This window comes from Quercus lobata, chromosome 4, assembly GCF_001633185.2.
Source record: "Quercus lobata isolate SW786 chromosome 4, ValleyOak3.0 Primary Assembly, whole genome shotgun sequence".
Taxonomy (NCBI): Eukaryota; Viridiplantae; Streptophyta; class Magnoliopsida; order Fagales; family Fagaceae; genus Quercus; species Quercus lobata.
This window is the reverse complement of record NC_044907.1, coordinates 77,066,305-77,084,754: the sequence shown is the minus strand read 5'-3', so window position 1 is coordinate 77,084,754 and position 18,450 is coordinate 77,066,305. Positions and strand designations below refer to the sequence as shown.

Sequence of the window (18,450 nt, the reverse complement as noted above, 5' to 3'; positions counted from 1 at the left end):
TTAAAAAAAATTATTCTACAAAATACTTGTTAAATATTATTTAAGATTCGCAATCCATTGGGCCGGCCTGATTGTATTCTATTTTTTAAAAAAGATTTTGGCATATTATTGCGTGTCGGAATGGAGGGAAAGCTCCAGCCCATAAATTTCAAACTCAAAAATGTCACGAAAAATTCAAGTCATCCTTCGTACCAAACACACACACACACAAAAAGACAAAAAGAAAGAACTTAAAAAAAGAAGAAGACAGCTATATAATACTAATAATAATTATAACAAAAACGAAAAATTAACATCGAAACCAAACCAAACCAAATCAAACCCGGCCTGTCCAAAAAAAGCAGATACTCATAACATCACCTGTCCCACTTCTTCATTTCTCCAACTACACAAAAATTCATCGAGAGAGAGTGAGGGAGGGGAGCAGTGATCAGGTATGTTGCAGCAGAGCAGCGGAGGTGGGACTGTGACTGTGGTGGGCCCGGACTTCGAGCTCCCCGACGAGATACTCTCGGTGATTCCCACGGATCCCTACGAGCAACTCGATCTGGCCCGGAAGATCACGTCCATGGCGCTGGCTTCGCGCGTGTCCAAGCTCGAGACCGAGGTGGGCCGCATGCGCCACCGCCTTCACGAGAAGGACCAGGCGCTGTTCGACCTCGAGGACCGGTTCGGTTCGCTCGAGCGAGCCTACCAGGAGGCCCAGGCCAGGCTCAATATCGCTCTCGATGATAATGTACGTACTTACCTACCTACCTACCTGCCTGCCTCTCTAATGCTTTAAGGCGTTGATTGTTTTGCTGAGAAAATTTGGGGAAAAAAAATTTGATGTTTCCAATGTTTTTTTTTTTTTTTGATTTTTATGTTTAAGTGTGGGGGTGTTTAGCTCAATTGAATAAATAGTTGTGTGAGTCAAAGACAATGAATTGTGTTTTTTGTGTTGTTTGGTTGAGGAGAAAATTTGAGAGAAGAAAAAGAATTATGTGTATATATATTGTTTTGAGATATGAGGAATTCTTGTCCTTTGATTTTTTGGCTATAATTTAATTAATAGTTAATTATTTTGTTACGAAAGCAATGATTTGGTGCTGTTTGTCTGTTGAGAAAAAATTGGGGGGGGGGGGAAGTTTTGAGGGTTTCTATGTTATTTTATTTTTGGGTCAGTTATAGTTATTTTTCATAAAGTGTGTGGTGTTACTGTTTAGCTCGATTGAATAAAATAGTTGTGTAGTTCAGACAAAGTGTATGGTGGTTTTTTTTTAATAATAAAAAAATGTTTATTTAGGTTGTATAGCTTTGAATGATGATTTGGTGGGTTTTTGTGCTGTTTGGATGAGTAGAATTTTTTGGGAGGAGGAAAGAAAAGAAAGCTTTTGAGTTTTGGGGGGGAAGGAAATTGTGAAATACTTTTGAGTTTTTTCTAGTTTTGGGATTTTGGAAATGAGTAGGATTTGATTAGAGTTACAGTGAAGCTTGATTGTGTAACCTTTTCAATGAGAAATTTAAGTTGGGATAATTTGCAATTAGAATATGAGAAAGTAGTGCTCTGGATATGCTCAAAAAGAAGAGAAAGGTGAACGTAGCAATTTCTAATTTTGAATTTTACATATTACTATTTTCAATAAAAAAGGGGTTTGTTTGTTTAAGCTTAAAATGCCAGCATAATTTTCAAAGCCAGCTGTTTTCCCCCTCTAGTTACAATTGTTTTTTTACATATCTAATTTCTTTAAACAAAATAGGCCAATGAAAATAAGCCAATCCAAACACACTCTTAAACTCTATTGAAGCTTTTTATAGTTGTGTTGTGTGCTGTTGACTGGAAACTGATGACCGTACTTGTTGATAGAAACCCCAATAAGTAGATATATTAGACAGTCCTGTAGTTGCCAGCAAACTGATTTGATCTATGCTATTTTGGGTTGTCAATTAATGATGGGTGGAATCGGTTCAGTAAAATTGTTTTTATTAAGCCTAGAGAGTGGAATTGTATAAAAAGGATGGGCCTATATGAGTATGCTGTATGAAAATGTTGGCCCTTATAAGTATGGATTTTGTGAATGATTTTAGACCTTAATCTTTGCCTGTGAATGATTTTAGACCTTAATCTTTGCCTGGTTTCCAAGAAAACTGAAAAAAAAATAAAACTTTGATTGAATTATGACAAGTTCGATATTTTGCAAATGTTAAACTAATTTAAATCAAGTTGTTGTATTATGGTCCAAGAGAGATGGGTTTTTAGCCTCCATCTATTTCCCTTCAAATCCTCATTAAAAGAATGAAGCATTTGAAACTGATTTTTGCCTCCTTTTTTTTTTTTTTTTTTTGGATTGAAGATGAAGCTTTCAAGGGAACGGGATTCTTTGGAAATAACTACAAAGAAGCTTGGCCGTGATTTGGCAAAGGTGAGGTTTTAATATTTGTTTGTGGTTGAATTTTAGTCATCTAGTTGTTCATTTGCTAAGGTTCTTTTATTTTCTATTCTATTAATCTTGCAACTTTTTCTTCATGATTGAAGAATACTATAATGAGTTGTATAGTGAAATTTTGGGCTGCCTTTTCTCTTTCTATTCTTTCTTCCATAATCGATGGCAAAAGTGAGTCAATGGAGTTGGAAAAAAAGTTATTGGAATATAATGGTAGGCTTTGCCTCCATCAAAGCAAAATTCGTTTTGGTCATTCCTTCCATCATATATTTTTATTTCATCCCTATTTCATTCCCACCAAATTAAAAAAAAAAAAAAAAAATCTTTAACACGCTAACATTCTCTAGATTAACAAAAAAAATCATTATTGCCAATCAGATCCTAGGTTTTGGTTCAAGGTTTAGTATATTGAAACTTCCACAGAATTGATTTCTAAGACAACTGTAATGACCATTTAATAAAAAATTGTATAGAACAGATAGATGTAACTTCATTTAAAATGTCTAGCTAATGTGAAATATCAGAAACATTTTACATGTAGACTAATCTGTTGCCATGAACTTTTAGCTGCTGATTTCTTAAATAAGTTTATAGAAATAACTGCGTCACAAGGAGCTGCTTATGTTTGTGTATGATGCTAAGTTTGGCATCTGTTGTAGTTGGCATTTCCTCTATGTTTACCTTGTTTCATTTTATTTTCCAGAAGTTAAATTAAATTTATTGTTTGGGATGTTAATACCAATTTGATATGAATCACATGTAGTTTGATTGTAAGATTATCTGCTTCAAGTGGCCAGGAAAGATATGCCAAATTGAGTCCATCTGATATGGCCTAGTGGCTCCTGGTTAGAGTTTGGACCTGCTTGGTGATGTTCAAAGGCCTTAAAAATGCTTAGTATTGGGCTTCTTTGATATCTACTTTTGTTTAACAAGGTGGTTTTTCCTTCATTTGGATGCAGGACAATGCACTCTCAAAAGAGGACTTGATGTTTGAGGAAACAAAAGGAACAAAAATTACAGAACCTAGGAATCACCACCAATTAGTGAAAATAGCAAAATAAATCTAGGAATCACCACCTAGGGTTGTTTGGAATCAACATCAAGCATTGGTGAAGGATAGGAACACTACAATCACCATTGCCACCAAGCAGTGAAAGAAAACTTCCAACCCAAACTTCATTAATCCATGATCAACTATCTACAATAGTGAGCCCAGGGGTCTCTTAATAGGCTCTTCTAATTATGTCAAATAAGGAAAGAAAATAAGCTCATAATGACATTACATCACATATGAAAATAAAAATCTAATAGCAATCAAATCTCTCTAATAACATCCATCTTTGTCAATCACGATTTATAAGGCCAAATAAAATCAATCTTCATTAATAGGTCCTATTACAGTGTTAACTCCAGCCAACCCTATGTACTAATTCCTAGCTTTATTTTTTATATTTCTGTATTGTTTTTCTTGCAAATTTCTTTGGAGAATAGCATACTGTAGCTCAAATGTCATCTTCACCTCTTGTAAGGGAAACTGGGAAAGGTGCAGGATGAGTTTTTGGTTTCAGTTGTTCAAATATTTACTGGGTGCATGTTTAACTTACTAGTAAAATCTGCTTTTTTTCCCCCTTAATACATGACTGCAATTATGTTTATTTCAGCAAATGAGTTTGTTCATCTTTCAATTTGTATGGAATTTTCTTGTTTCCATTCCTTTTTCTATTTTTATCCATATCTGTATTTCATCTTGTCTGCTTCATAGTACTTCTTCCTTTTTTTTTGGATAGGTAGAAGCACTATAAAGCAGACAGGATGAAATATAGTGCTTCTAACTGTACTTATGGAATTCCTTACTATATTAACTCGAGAGATAAAGTTACTGACCTGTTTTTTAAATTAGGACTCTCAGTTTTTTGGTTCCCTCATGTTGCCCATTGTCCCTTGTTCTTCTGTTTAGAGTTTCTTTCTTTTGTTACTTTCAGTTTTGCTTGTTTAACATGTTTGTTGCTACCAAATCTTTATTGTGGATACTGAAAGCTTATTTGATAACTGCTGGCCTGTCTTTTTGAATTGACAGTTGGAACAATTTAAGAGACAACTGATGCAGTCCCTAAATGATGACACATCTGTAAGATTCCATATTTCGTTTGTTTCTACTCTTTTTTTTAACAAAGACATTTCATGAGTTATATGGATCTATTGTATTAATGAATTTTTTTCCCTGAGAAATAAATAGCTTTTATGTTTTGTTTTAACAGACAGCTGAAACTGTTGATATTGGTACATGTGACCAACTGGTTCCTAGGGCGTATCCTGATAAGGGTATATTGCCTGACTTCATGAATCTTTTGATAAATGTGACCGTATTATGAACTAATATTATCTAGCAGATGTTGTGCTCTTTGTCAAGGGTCTCACATTTGTTTCTTTTGCGTTTCCTGCATGTGGTTGGCATCATACATTCATCTTTTTAAATCTTACAGATGAGGGGGCAAATGGCTATGTGGCACATCAATCTTTGACTGGCTCAACAGACCTAGCAAATAAAACTGATGAAGGTATATGATCCGTTTGTCTTTTTAGCTTAGGTTGTGCCTCTACATGGTTCCCTTTTAATAGCTTACAATTTTGTTTATAATCATATTTGATAGTGCATATGATCTTGATTTTCTCTCAATAACTTATTTATTTATTTATATTTTAGAAATCTCACCACTGATTACACATTATTATTATTCTTAACTTATTGGATATTAATTACTTTGATCAATAAACACATGTTCTGCCTATAATTTTTAAACACAAAAAACTGGAAAATTAAATATTTGATCAATAAACCATCTTGAAAATTTGCTAGTATGGAGATGGAGGGTGTGTAGAGAAAATATAATCCAATGGTTAATTTGTCAAAATACACATCCAATTGAAAGTTATAGAGTAGTGTCACATAAACCTATTATATATATTTGAGGCATCTTAATTTCTTTATATTTTTCAAAAATTTTTCCTTTTAAGATTACTTAGTAAATCCTGTCATAGTTGAATTGAAATTATATAAGTTATCAGAGGTTATAAATTTATGCATGTAAGCTACTTTGGTCCACAGCGTCATGGCGTTCTGGGCAAAGATTTTCTATTACTCCATATATCACACCACGGCTTACACCAACTGGAACTCCAAAAATTATCTCCACAAGTGGATCCCCTAGAGGTTACTCTTCTGTTGGATCTCCTCAGAAAACTTCTGGTGCAACATCTCCCACAAAACCACCATATGAAGGGCGTGCCATACTATCTTCGTGGTACCCATCAAGCCAGCAGTCATCAGCAGCAAACTCTCCTCCTCGAGGACGTTCACAGCCAGGTATTTAAAGGTTATTGGTATTTGAGTACGGTTTTGATGGCTTTTGCTGTTTTCAATAAGTAGGTTTCCTCCTTTTCAACTTATGTAGGCTTTGATGTGATTTTTGGTCACCCTAATGTCCCCATACAGCTTGCACGTGTATTTTCTGGTCGTGTAGCCTGTAATAGATGATGACAGTCTGCTGATTAGCTCATGTCTCAATTACATTTAATAGATAGTTTCATTATGCTGTCTCATTTATCTTTTATCTTTTGCGGTTAAAAAAAAAATGTGTAGGGCGGACTCCTCGAATTGATGGAAAGGAGTTTTTTCGTCAAGCCAGGTGTGTTCCATTATTTCTATTCAAATATATGATGACTAATTTACTGCAATAATGATGGGGTTCTTTACAGACTGATTTACATATTTCCATAATCAGGAGTCGGCTATCATATGAACAGTTCAGTGCATTTCTGGCCAATATCAAGGAACTGAATGCTCAAAAGCAAACTCGAGAGGTAATGAGTTGTTGAATGCTTGGTTGTTTGCTACTTTTAAGCAAGTAAACTGCTTGCACCTATGTTAAATTGATAAATGGTTTGTAATTATTTCCTTTCAGGAAACTCTAAGGAAAGCAGAAGAGATATTTGGGATGGATAACAAAGATCTTTACCTATCATTTCAGGGATTGCTAAACCGCAATGTGCGCTAGAACTCAAAAGTACATTGCTTGTGATGGTTTTTAATAAGTGGTATGTCTATCTTCAGTCAACATCTCTGTGTGTGTGTGAGACATCAGTAGCCATTCTTCACTCATCTTTTCATCACAAGGCTTGGCATGTGTGTGTCATACCCTCCCTTTTGAGGTTCCACAAAATTGTCTCCACAATTAGTTTACATCTGAGATCAGTCTACTTTACTTTAATTCAAATTCATTGTAAATTTTGCATGCCTTTTGAAGCCACCAAGAAATGCATCTAATGTGATTTATCATTTGGAGAATCATTATAGAGCATTGCATTATCTGCAAGTGGTGATTAATATGAAGGCGTTTGATCCTTTGCTATTCATTTTAACTTTTCTTCCACATACCTGTGTTGAGAGCCTAATGAAAGAGGCACAACACAAAGGAGTCAGGACTCCTTTGTTTCCCATAATGATAGAGCCTCTTTCTGAATCATTTCCTAGGAAACTGGTTAGAAGTTGGTGCTGATAAATGTGTCATCTCCATCTTAACTTATAGTAGAGAATCTCAGTTGATAAGAATGCTCTGACTTTGTTGGAGTAAGGGATACAAAACCTTCCATAGTAGTATATATGATATTAGAATAAAGTGATAACATAATGATTTTTCATGTACTTACTGGATCAAATGAAACAATTAATTTTGAAATACTAAGGGTAACTTTTGAATATAATCATATAATTTTTTTTTTCATGGGCATCATGTTGGATGCAGGATAACCATTGAGATTGAATGCTTGAGATCAAAGGGTTTTCTTGCTTAGAAAGGTTGTGGATAAGAATAATTTTTAGTCAGAATGAAGAGAAAAGAAAATATTTCACAAAAAGTTGGCTAGGTACTAACAAGGATATGCACATTGAGACATAATAGAACTTACATTGATTTAAAATTAAAAGTAGCTTTTCAAAATAGTATATCTTCTAGATTAAAGCTTTGCTTCATAGGAGAAATCACTAGGCTTGGAGTAAAGCTATTAGAATATTTAGGGAGGAAGCAATGAATTGTTCGCTACTTACTTCAAACTACTTCAGCACTGAGTAACTTCAAAGGGTTAAAATTGCTTTATTATTGTTAGAATTATGGTTAAGTGATTAAATTTACCATTTTCTTATGGCTTAAGTTTTTGGGACAATCGGTAATTTAACATGGTATCAGACTAGGAGTTCTTGAGTTCGATTCTTGGCTTTACTCTACCTCTCATTTAAAATGTTAAAAATCTCACGTGTTGGGTCACACTTACTAAGGGGAAGGTTAGGCCCACACATGAGGGGAGTATTAGAATCATAGTTCAGCGATTAAATTCACACAACACTTATTAAGGGGGAGTTTAGGCCCACATGTGAGATGAGTGTTAGAATTATGGTTAAGTGATTAAATTCACAATTTTCTAACAGTTTAAGCTTTTAGCTTTTAGGACAATTAGTAATTTAACAATTATGATATGAAGTAAGTTACTATCTCCATAGCAAAGGAAACCACAAAGAGTCGCTACCTAGGGTTGGCTGGAGTTGGCACTAGACCATATAACTAAAAGAAGCTATTATCAATCTCAAAATTTTCTTTCAAAAATGGAACCCAATGGTCTTTGAATAGAGTAACAAAGTACATAAAAGAAAGCCCAATTATTAAATGGCTGTGCTTGGTAGGTGAGGTCTTTAGGCTCAATTATTAGCAGGCTTCATCCATTAGGCAATAGGCTGGGTCAATTTCTTTTTATATCTATGCCCATAGGTCTGTATAATTGGAGGCCTATATCTTGTGTCCACATCACTGAACTTCCTTGGTAATATTGTAGCTGGTAATTTGACATACTAAACACCAAATCTGGATTAATTCTACCGACACAGGTGGGTAGGTAGAGAATAACTAGGGGTGTGAGACAAATCTCTCTAAGGAACTCGGCAAAATAGCCCCGTAACTTTGGGAGAAGGGGTGCTTCTATTACAAAAATTATCAAAGAAAACCTGAAAGCTTTTCTTTGTGAGAACAAGAAGGGGGGAGTGCCATTGTTGTCAGGGGTTTGTAACAATCTTACTTCTCTAGTTCAAGAAAATCAAAGAAGAGTTGATGTGGAATTTGATGCAAAGAGGTGTAATTCTCAATATTTTACTAATGAATTGAAACAACTTAATCCTTTCATGAAACAGAAAAGTTATGAAAGTTATGGTTGTTTCTGTCAGCCTCACTGAATAAGCAAGAAAACTAATCCTAGTCTTGACTTCCAAACTTGAGCACCCTTGCCAATACACTTTAAGGGTTTGTTTGGTTGAAGGGATTTTAGGAGGGATGGAAAATGGGGGAGAGAAAATGAATTTTGGGGGTGTTTGGTTGGAGGGATTTTAGGAAGGAAAACTAGTGGCGCCTGGGTCTTTTCTCATCAGGCCCACTAGATTTGAATCTCCCCAAATTGGGGAGAAAATAGGAAGGAAAACAAGAAGCTTTGCTCCTTATATGTTTTGGACAAAACTACCCCTAGCACCTCAACAAACGTATTCTTTTGTTTCTTGTCTTTTGTCTTTTTCAATGTTGTCTCACTCTTTTTTTTCCCCCTTCCTTTTTAGTTTTTTTCAATGTTGTTTGAGTCTCACTCATTTCTCTTTTGTCTTGGGCGCTCATTTGTTTCTTTTCACACCAGTTTTGTTTGTTTGTTTGTTTTTTTGTTTTTTTTTTTAATATTGTTATAACAGTTTTGGGTTCTTGAATTTTTTGTGCTATTTTCTTTAGAAAAATAGTGTCCATTCATACACAATTTTTTTAATAAAAATATAACGTTACTTTTTATTTTTTTATAATCTAATAGGGATATGATGGTAAATTTATACAAACTCTATTTTCTATCCTCCTATTTTTCTTCTCAACCAAATAAAAAGGTTTTCCATCCCTCCACTCTTCCCCCCCCAACTAAACACAAATGAGGGAAACTAAAATCTCTTTTATCTTCTCACTTTTCCATCTTCCAACCAATTGGACCATAAATTTCTGAGAAGTTTTACATCAATGTCTAATGCAAGAGTTACCTCCTATTTAACTTATGATGCTGACTGAAATTACATAATGAGTGCAATTCTGTACAAGACGATAGTAACTAGTAAGTTACATGCATGTAGTGGGTACTTATGATCTCACCATCCACTGTGTTCTTTTAACGGGAGGACGTGCCATTTGGGCTAGAGCTCTTTGGCAGAAGCAATGGATAAATTTATGGTTGCTTTTGATGTTTTAGATAAATTCATTGATGTGCAGATGCCCCATTTGTTTTTCTGCCAACAAAAAATTGAAGCTGCCTAGATTGCTTACTCCAGCTTCAACCGTTGATGTACAAAATCTTGAAGATTGTATGACTACCAAAAAAAAAAAAAAAACACAAGCTTGAGTTTTCCTGTAGAGCACATGTACTTGGCTTGATTTGGGAGCTTATTATAATGAAAACATCATAATTTATAGTGATTGACTTATGATGCTTCGGCTGATGGTTGGATATTTGATATTACTAGTTGTTTAAGAAGCAGCTTATATGAGTATATCCCACTTTGATTTGCACTGTTTAAGAAGAATGATATCACTGTACTAACACAGAAGAATGATATCACTGTACTTATAAAAAAAAAAAAGGAGAATGATATCACCGTAGCATTAGTGATATGCTGTTTAACTAGGATCACATGTAGCCATGAAGGAGTATTGTTAGGAGTGGTTGTTATTTAGAAAGAAGATTGAAGTATCACTTATATGTAACACATTGGAATGTGTCTGACTAACTATTGACAACCAATAAAAAAGTCTGGTAAGAAACTCAATGTATGTGTTGCATTAAATTTATGGCTCACATATTTGTTACAGACGTGAGAACTGAAAACAATTCTATGGACATTAATTTTTTTGGTTATATATTATAAAAAAAGACAGACATGATCCTGGAAGAATGTATGTTGGTTCTGAAATTGGTTGTGTTATTTTACCCTCCATCCAGGGTTTATGATGTGGCTCAATGGCTGTGTGAAGATGCAAAAGTAAACGTAGCGGGATTTAAATCGGATTGGATGGAAAGGGGTAGAAGGATGCTTGTAATACCATGGGTAGAAATAACGAAGAGGATATTATAAGCATGGAAATGAAAGAGACCTTAGAAGATATGATGGCATGAAGGTAAAAAATACATGTACTTGACCCAATTAGTTAGAAAGGATCCACCCAATGAGGTCTAGCTCATTTGGCACGTCCTCCCCTTATAAATCCTAGGTGGAGGGTGAGGTTTGGGTTCAAGATCCACCCGATGTGTGTATAACTTGTCAATAAAAAAAAAAAAGGATCCATGGTTCTAACTTTGGAAGAGTATCAGGAAGGGGTGGGACTCTTTTCTCTGTTTTGTTAGTTTTAAGGTGGGAGACGGCTCCTCTATTAAATTTTTGCTTGATCTATGTGGGGAATTCGCTCTCTAAGGACAACCTCCCAGAACTTTATGGCATTGCTTGTAATAGGGATGCTTCAGTGGCAGAATTGTTATCTCTCTCAGGGTATAGTTTTAACTGGAATGTCAGCTTTGTTCAACCAGCTCAAGATTAGGAGTTGGACTCAGTTGCATCTTTCTTAGATTTGATCTATTCTGGTTTGATGAGATGGAATGGAGTGCATCAGCTTTGCTGGAAACCATCTTCCAAGAAGATTTTTGATGTTAGATCCTATTATAAGGTTTATAATTCTAATACCCTACTCTCTTTTCCTTGGAAAACCTTATGGAAGCTGAAGGTGCCAACAAAGGTTAGTTTCTTCCTCTGGATTGTTGCTCTGGGGAGGATATTAACTACTGATAATTTGAGGAGGCATCCACTTGTTGTGTTTGACTGGTGTTGCATGTGTAAGAGAGATGGGGAAATTACTTATGCATTGCCCTATTACTAGAGAGATTTGGAACATGATGTTTTCATTATTCAGGGTTTAGTGGGTTATGCTGGGTGGGGTTGTGGAACTGCTAGCTAGATGGTTGAACAAGTTCAACAGGCATAGATCTCCAGTGATTTGGGTCATCATCCCTCATTGTCTCATGTGGGGTATTTGGTGAGAGAGGAAAGCTTGTAATCTTGAAGGAAGTGAGAGATCAATTCATGATTTGAAGTTTTTTTTCCTCTAGACTTTGTTTGAGTGGAAAAATGCTTTGGGTGTTCTTACTTTTGATTCTTTGGCTGATTTGTTTGATTGTTGCAATTTTTATGCTCTGTAGTTTTGTAATTGCTGGTTCTTGAGCTAAGTTTATCTTAATATGTATAAATATTAATAATATTTCTATGCAATATCTCGCAAGGTGACAATAAAATGGCTCCATGATATATTTATCAGCAGTGTCAATGATAACTAATTTTAAAATAACATCCGTTATTGTTCTCGAACAATGAGATTTATCATTCAATTCAAAATGTTTGCTATGGCCTGAGAGTTTCTGCTGTGGTAGTGAACAAATAGCATAAGTTATTGCGGACTTAAAGCATTGCAGACCTAGATATTCCAGGTTCTGGGAAACGCTAAACACTTGTTTAAAGATTAAAAAAAAAAGGTTAACTTCCATTTGACTTTCTACTTTGAGTGAATCCACATGTTTGGACCTGTTTTCCCATGTTTGTGGTTTATATTTATTTTGTAATTGCATTACTTATTTTAGCCTTCTGATCAAGGACTTGAAAAATTTGAATTAATCTGTTTGGATTTTGGATCGCTATTATTGATTGCAGGTCAATTTTCCATTAGTGGTTGGCAGGTATTGGACCAAACTTGTTCCTAGCTGCTTTGAGTGGTATTTAATTTGTCGAAGTTGTGATCAACATCAGTTTGATCAGCTATAGTTTAGCAAACAAGAGTAGGGTTTTGTAGGGTTCAGTATGTCCCATTTAGTGCAGGTATGCTGTGTAAATAAATGCTTTGGTTTCTGCATCACCTGCTCGGCTATCTAAGAGACATTACTGTTAGAAGATTCATTTCTTAAAACTGCTTGTAAAGAGGGAATGCTCTTCAATGCATCTGATATATTGCATCTTCTCTCTCATACAATTCATCTCTGATAAATGATTAAATCATTGAGATTTTATTTTTTTGCTCTAGTGTGCATGTTGAATTACATTTATTACATCACTGCCTATCAACATTTGATTGCTGTTGTGCCAAGCTTGGTTTACTCAACCATGTAACATTTGCTATTATTATTTTTTTGATAAGTAGCATCAAGCATGTAACATGTTGCTATTAGCAACAAATAATAAATATTGCCTATTACCGGACTTGTTGAATGGCGATTGTTGTTCCAGCCAATGTTGTAACAGAAACCCTGAGCCCTATTTTTTTGATAGGTAGTTGTTGTGATAGTCTTTGTTATCATTATTGTTTTTCGGCTTCATTTACGCTATGTTGTTTGGGCTGAAATGTAGGATAGATATGTGGGAAAGGAAAATTGAGGGGAGAGAGCCCTTTTCAGTTGTTTTGTTGGGGAGAAAAGAGGGGAAAGAAAATGGTGTGGTCAGGTGTTTTCCACCCATGTGCCACCAGTTGCTCTTGATTGACCTCCCTCCCCAACTCACATTTTAAACAAAACCCTCACCTTTGTTTGCTAGCACAAGCAGTAACTTTTGCTTCGTGGCTCAAAGAATAGGAATTCTAGTAATCTGTGACAACAAAGTTGGTCTTGAAGGTCAAGTGGTGGTGAGAAACTTTGGGGGAGGGGGGGGGGGGGGTTGGTTTGGAAATGGTTGGTAAGGAAGAAAGGAGATGAGATGGTGGAAGAGACGGGATGAAAATGAAGAGAGAAGAAAGAGAAGGCAACTTAGGGAATAGGGAAGAAAGACAAAAACAGAGAGATTAGCAACTGGGAGACGATTGTCGAGAGAGAGAGGGCGATGATTCAGTTTGACATGATTCAATTCAATCTTTTTTAGTTCATCTGTACAATTTCAATTTACATTGTTAAGTTCATCAAAACAATGTTTTGGAAACTGAAAAATACTAAAACTAAAATGAGATTGGACAAAATGATTAAATTGAAACCAGATTAAAGTTGAAAGGAGAAAGGAGAAAGAGAAGAATGGATCAAGTTTGGCCTCACCCGAATTTAATTAAAACCAACTAAAGTCTGTTCAAGCTTGACCCAAATTAAATTTAAACATATGTATATCATTACGCATGTTATTACAACAAATTTATCAAAAATTGGAAGTTTCTTGCAATTTATTTGTTAATGTAAATACGCTATTGCTTGGTTGATGTTCTTGTAAAACCTTGAAGCACCATAAAAAAAAAAAAAAATAAGAGGAAAAAAAAACTTCTTTATATAAGGGCATACTTGTAAATTCTCATAAAGTTATATTTTTATTTTTCTTCTCAACCAAAAGAAATCTATATACTATATTTATTTTACTCTGCATTAGTTTATGTATGCCAGATGCTTTGTGCTATGGATGATTGTCTCGACTTTCATGCTGTACAAAATGGAGTATGCTTTGCAAGCAAAGGCTTGTCTTTGAAGAGACCTTGGGGATTAAGTTTACACTGAAATTGACATGCTTGTCTTTGAAGAGACCTTGGGATTAAGTTCTCACTTTGAAATTAATATGCTTGTCTGTCCTTTGTGCCGTTCTGCGATTAGATGTGAAATTGATTGATATGCAAGTTGACATGCTAGCTAGTCCATGGTCGCATATGTGGGGCCGTGGATGATTTATCCCATTTTTTGTTACAATGTTGGGTATGCTTTACTATTTACAAAGGCACAAGACTTTGGTGGCGTGTCAAGTTCCCGCGTCCTATATAAATAAACAGTAACTCTAGGCGTGTCAAGTTCTTAGGTCCTGTGTAAATAAAGCCTAATTCTAGTATGGTGTAAAAAACTGCCATTCTTACCAAACTGCCATTCTTACCAAAATCATCTTACGTGGTAGGTTATGAATGTCTGCTTATTATTTTTATATGAACCTATCATTTTTTATTAACCACCTTTAGTCCGTCACACGGGCAATTGTGATAAAAGTTATGATTTTTTTTATGTGATCTTAGAATTTTTGATAAATAAACCCTTGCTATTAGCATGCTACTCTTTCATAGATGTGTCATTGTTTAGATTTGTAATAAGTCTACGGAGATAATATTTTTCATAATTATTGATATAATTTGTTGTGCATAATAAAAATGATCTAAATGGTGAATTAGGTGAAAGTGATGTTCCAATCATAATGGACATTGTTTTTTTTTTTTGATAAATTGATTGTCGGAGATGAGAGGATTTGAATCATGGATGTTTAGGTTGGAAACACTTCGAGATGCTAATTGAGAGGTACAAGAGTTTTGTCCACAATAGACATTTTTAGTTGTGAAAAAAGTTGTCCCTAACGATACTCTTAGATCTACACGTTATTTTGCTTTCACAATAGCACATGTCAACGTGTGGATGCACTTATATAATTCACTCCTTTGGATGTGGCTTCTTTAGGAAAAAGGATATTGTGTATCTGGTATATATAACCATTTTCTTATATAAGGGTGAATTTCACAAGTGTAAGGCTCACCCTATGTAAGAGGGTGATTACATATACCGGATACACCATATACCCTCTCATTTTATTAAGACTCCTATTATATCAATAAAAACAAATTTGAAGAATCGTCCAGTCAATTTTTCTTATGGCTCTTAGGAGTAAAACAGTTTTGTGATAAAGGGAATAATTGTGCAAAAAAAGATAAGGGGAATAAAGAGTTTATGGCGTGCAGAAAATTATAGTGTTTATGTCGGATAGAAATTTTGTTTTGTCATTTGTGGCATGCATGAAAGCATTGAAAGGTAATGTTCGACGTAAAATTTTTCAGATATATATATATATATATATATATATATTTATTTATTTATATAATTGAACGGTGAATAACGGCATTGATTATGAATATTCTAATAACAATTATTTGGGTGGTATCAGTGAAAGAAAAAGGTTATAGAAAATAGATTTTGGGCCACCTGCCCCAGTTAGAGCTTTGTAGATATTTATTTATTTGTATTTTTTTGGGCCTGGCAAGTTGAGCCTCCTTTGATTATTCTGTATCATTGCTTAAACAAATCATTCAAAAAGATTGCGAACAAGAAAAGTTCTCTAATTGCGTTTAGACAAGGGAGGAAATTCCAACCCTAAGATGCAAGAGAGAAAATGTATTTGTACACGAAAAGTTTGACAAATCAACAAAAGAGTATCTAAGCTTGCTAGGAAAAATAAAAGTGTACTATGGAACACGAATAATTCTTATATGCAAATGATGGAATGGTGAAAAGTGCTGTAGGGACTTAAGACCCCAAAAATTTGAAAAGATAAAAATAAAATGCTGTAGCGATCTTATGCTTGAAAATCAGGCTATAGATTCACTTCTAGGCAACATACACCATGCACCAACATGAGTTTGTTGGGGACTGTGAATAATTTGGGGACGGGGTTTTAGAGATAAAAGATGTATTTATGTTAGAATCTTAGATGATTGGGGAGTAATTTACTCTTACCAGGATTATGTTAAACAAAAGGTTTTGTTTACTTTTTCATGCAGTATAACAATTGGGAATTATGTTAATTCGATTATACTATGAATTTTGTTCCCTTTTAAAATGACATAAACCTTCTAAGAGTTTTGTAATTTAACTAATTAACACTTCTTAATGTTATTAATGGAGACATTTTAGGTTCAAATCTTTCCTCTTCCACCTATCAAATTATCATAAAATGGCTTAAATTAACTTATGTGAATTTCATGTTCGACTAAACTCCATTATATATATGGGCCTCATCCTCTTTGTCTTTCCTTAAAAAAGAAAGAAGGAAGAAATGCACAATTAATTAGAAGTTTAGGGTTCATTTTGTTAATTAAACATAATGTTTTAGTTATTAATTAGAGGTGTAAAGGGATTACAATACAATGTAATCCAATGGTAAGTGTGCCACAAAGTTGATCTAATGAAGATTAATTTTAGATTTGTATGATAAAATGTTACACTAAGTGTAAATTAAACCCAAGTGTCATTAAAGAAACAAAGTTGGCAAACTTAATTAAGATTTAACACACAAATTCAAAAACAACTCTTTTTTTGCTTCAATAAATAGTTGGATTACATGCCAGGATTGATGCAAATTAATTAGAAGTTTGGTATCAATTACCATGACTTTTTTTTTTTTTTTTTTTTTGAGAATCAATTACCCTGACTAAATAAGATATATATATATATATATAACAAATAAAAAAATCATAAACCTAACTGTTCATACATACAATTAATTGAATATGGGTTCACTTTGTTAATCAAATTAACAAAATGTTTAAGTTATTTAGAGCTGTAAAGGGAATGGTAATACGATGTAATCTAATATAAGTTTGCAAAAGTTGATCTAATGTAGAGTTATTTAGTTGTGTAAGATAAAATGTTACACTAGTTAAACGGTGGTAATATAATTAAAAAATAAATACGCCACCACAGTATACGAATCATAAATCTCATTGATCGAAAAAAAAGTTTGATAAATATATGTAACCTTTTAGGGTTCTTGAGCAAGTGGATTTTAAAATTGGTATAGATGCATATAAACTCAAAAATTGTGGGTCTTATTTGTCTCGTTAGAATGAAATTTATCATGATCCAGAACATGTGATAAAGGCTCCCCAGACAGATAGAAGCTTGAGCGGGCCATGCACAAGCCTGACACTTTTGACCATGATCTGGGGCTGGGTTTCTCCTCATGTTCGAACTTATTCATTTAAGTAGGCACTACGCAATAGGCGCAATAGTAAAATTCGTACAAATTGCCTCAACCTAATCGCCAAATGACTTAAAATTTTATTTATTTATTTCTGTATTTATGATACTGGGTATGGTATGTGCATGAATTTCCATAGGTGAATTCAGGAGGGTAAGTTGGTGCCAATATCACGCCATTACCATTCGGATACATGGCGGGTTAGCCTTAAAAATAAGAGTGTATGTGTGTGTTTATATATATATATATATTAATGGCGGTTGGATGGGCCGTGTTTTGAAATCCTCTATTTTTCTACTAAACAGATAAGATTTTGTTTTCTACTTTGTGTGTATTTGGATACAGTTATTTTGTTCAAAACTAAAAACTGAAAATAATAAAAAAAAATAATTTGTTTTTTTACTGTTCAGCATTGTTCATTGGCCTAAAATCACTGTTCATAACCAATGAACAGTGCATAATACGCTGGACTTAAAAAAAAAAAAACCCCAAAACAGTGAAAACGCGGACGTAGTCGCACTACCCAAACGGACCTTTTGTATGTTTGGTTGAGAGGATGGAAAAATAGAAAGATAGTAAAAACTTCTATCGTTAAGTTTTCCATGGCTTGGAGTTTGGGAAGAAAGAGACACAAGTCTTTTTTAACGTCTCTACTTTTGTTATATGTTTTTTCTAATATTAAAAATAATGGGTTGTAAATCTTTAGGCATATAAAAATGATGTTTTATTATTTAAATGAATTAAAATTTGTGTTGATATGAATAAAATCAACACACAGTCCTCATAATCTACTCATATCATTTTAGACACTCAAAATAATTGAGCTAGACTTTAGCTCATGAAGCTTGAGGTTGTTCAACCTAAATGTGGGAGCTAGTAATTAATAACATACTCTCGAAAATCTAGCCTACAGTAAGAGCCATTAGCCCACATGAATTAGGATAACGGTCGCCCATAATATGCTATCAAGTCTTATTATAAACAACTTCCATGCAGTAATCGTGGTTTTCCAACCTTTTTTTTTTTTTGTTGGTATTCATTGTTCATGTCAACCACACAGTCAACTAATTTATCATTTTCTTCTAAAAAAACTAATTTATCATTTATATCAATTAAAAGTTGTCAAATTGTTATATACTCTAATTGTGAAATCTCTAGATTAATTAAAAAAAATCCTTGATT

General features: G+C 34.1%; 1 protein-coding gene across 3 annotated transcripts; it reads left to right on the top strand.

Moving 5' to 3' along the window:
• Positions 1-282: 282 nt before the first annotated feature.
• LOC115987010 (uncharacterized protein At4g15545-like) lies at positions 283-12,595 on the top strand. Of its 3 annotated transcripts, none has more exons than XM_031110448.1 (10): positions 283-736; positions 2,334-2,402; positions 4,501-4,551; positions 4,682-4,745; positions 4,907-4,981; positions 5,530-5,787; positions 6,064-6,109; positions 6,206-6,284; positions 6,386-6,518; positions 12,235-12,595. In XM_031110448.1, the coding sequence occupies exons 1-9, from the start codon at positions 437-439 to the stop codon at positions 6,476-6,478; spliced, it is 1,035 nt and encodes a 344-aa protein (XP_030966308.1). In that variant the 5' UTR covers positions 283-436; the 3' UTR covers positions 6,479-6,518; positions 12,235-12,595. The 3 variants fall into 3 exon arrangements, with proteins under 3 accessions (XP_030966308.1, XP_030966310.1, XP_030966309.1); XM_031110450.1 differs by lacking the exon at positions 12,235-12,595 and adding an exon at positions 10,482-12,218; XM_031110449.1 differs by lacking the exon at positions 12,235-12,595 and adding an exon at positions 9,755-10,084.
• The last annotated feature ends 5,855 nt before the right edge of the window (positions 12,596-18,450 follow it).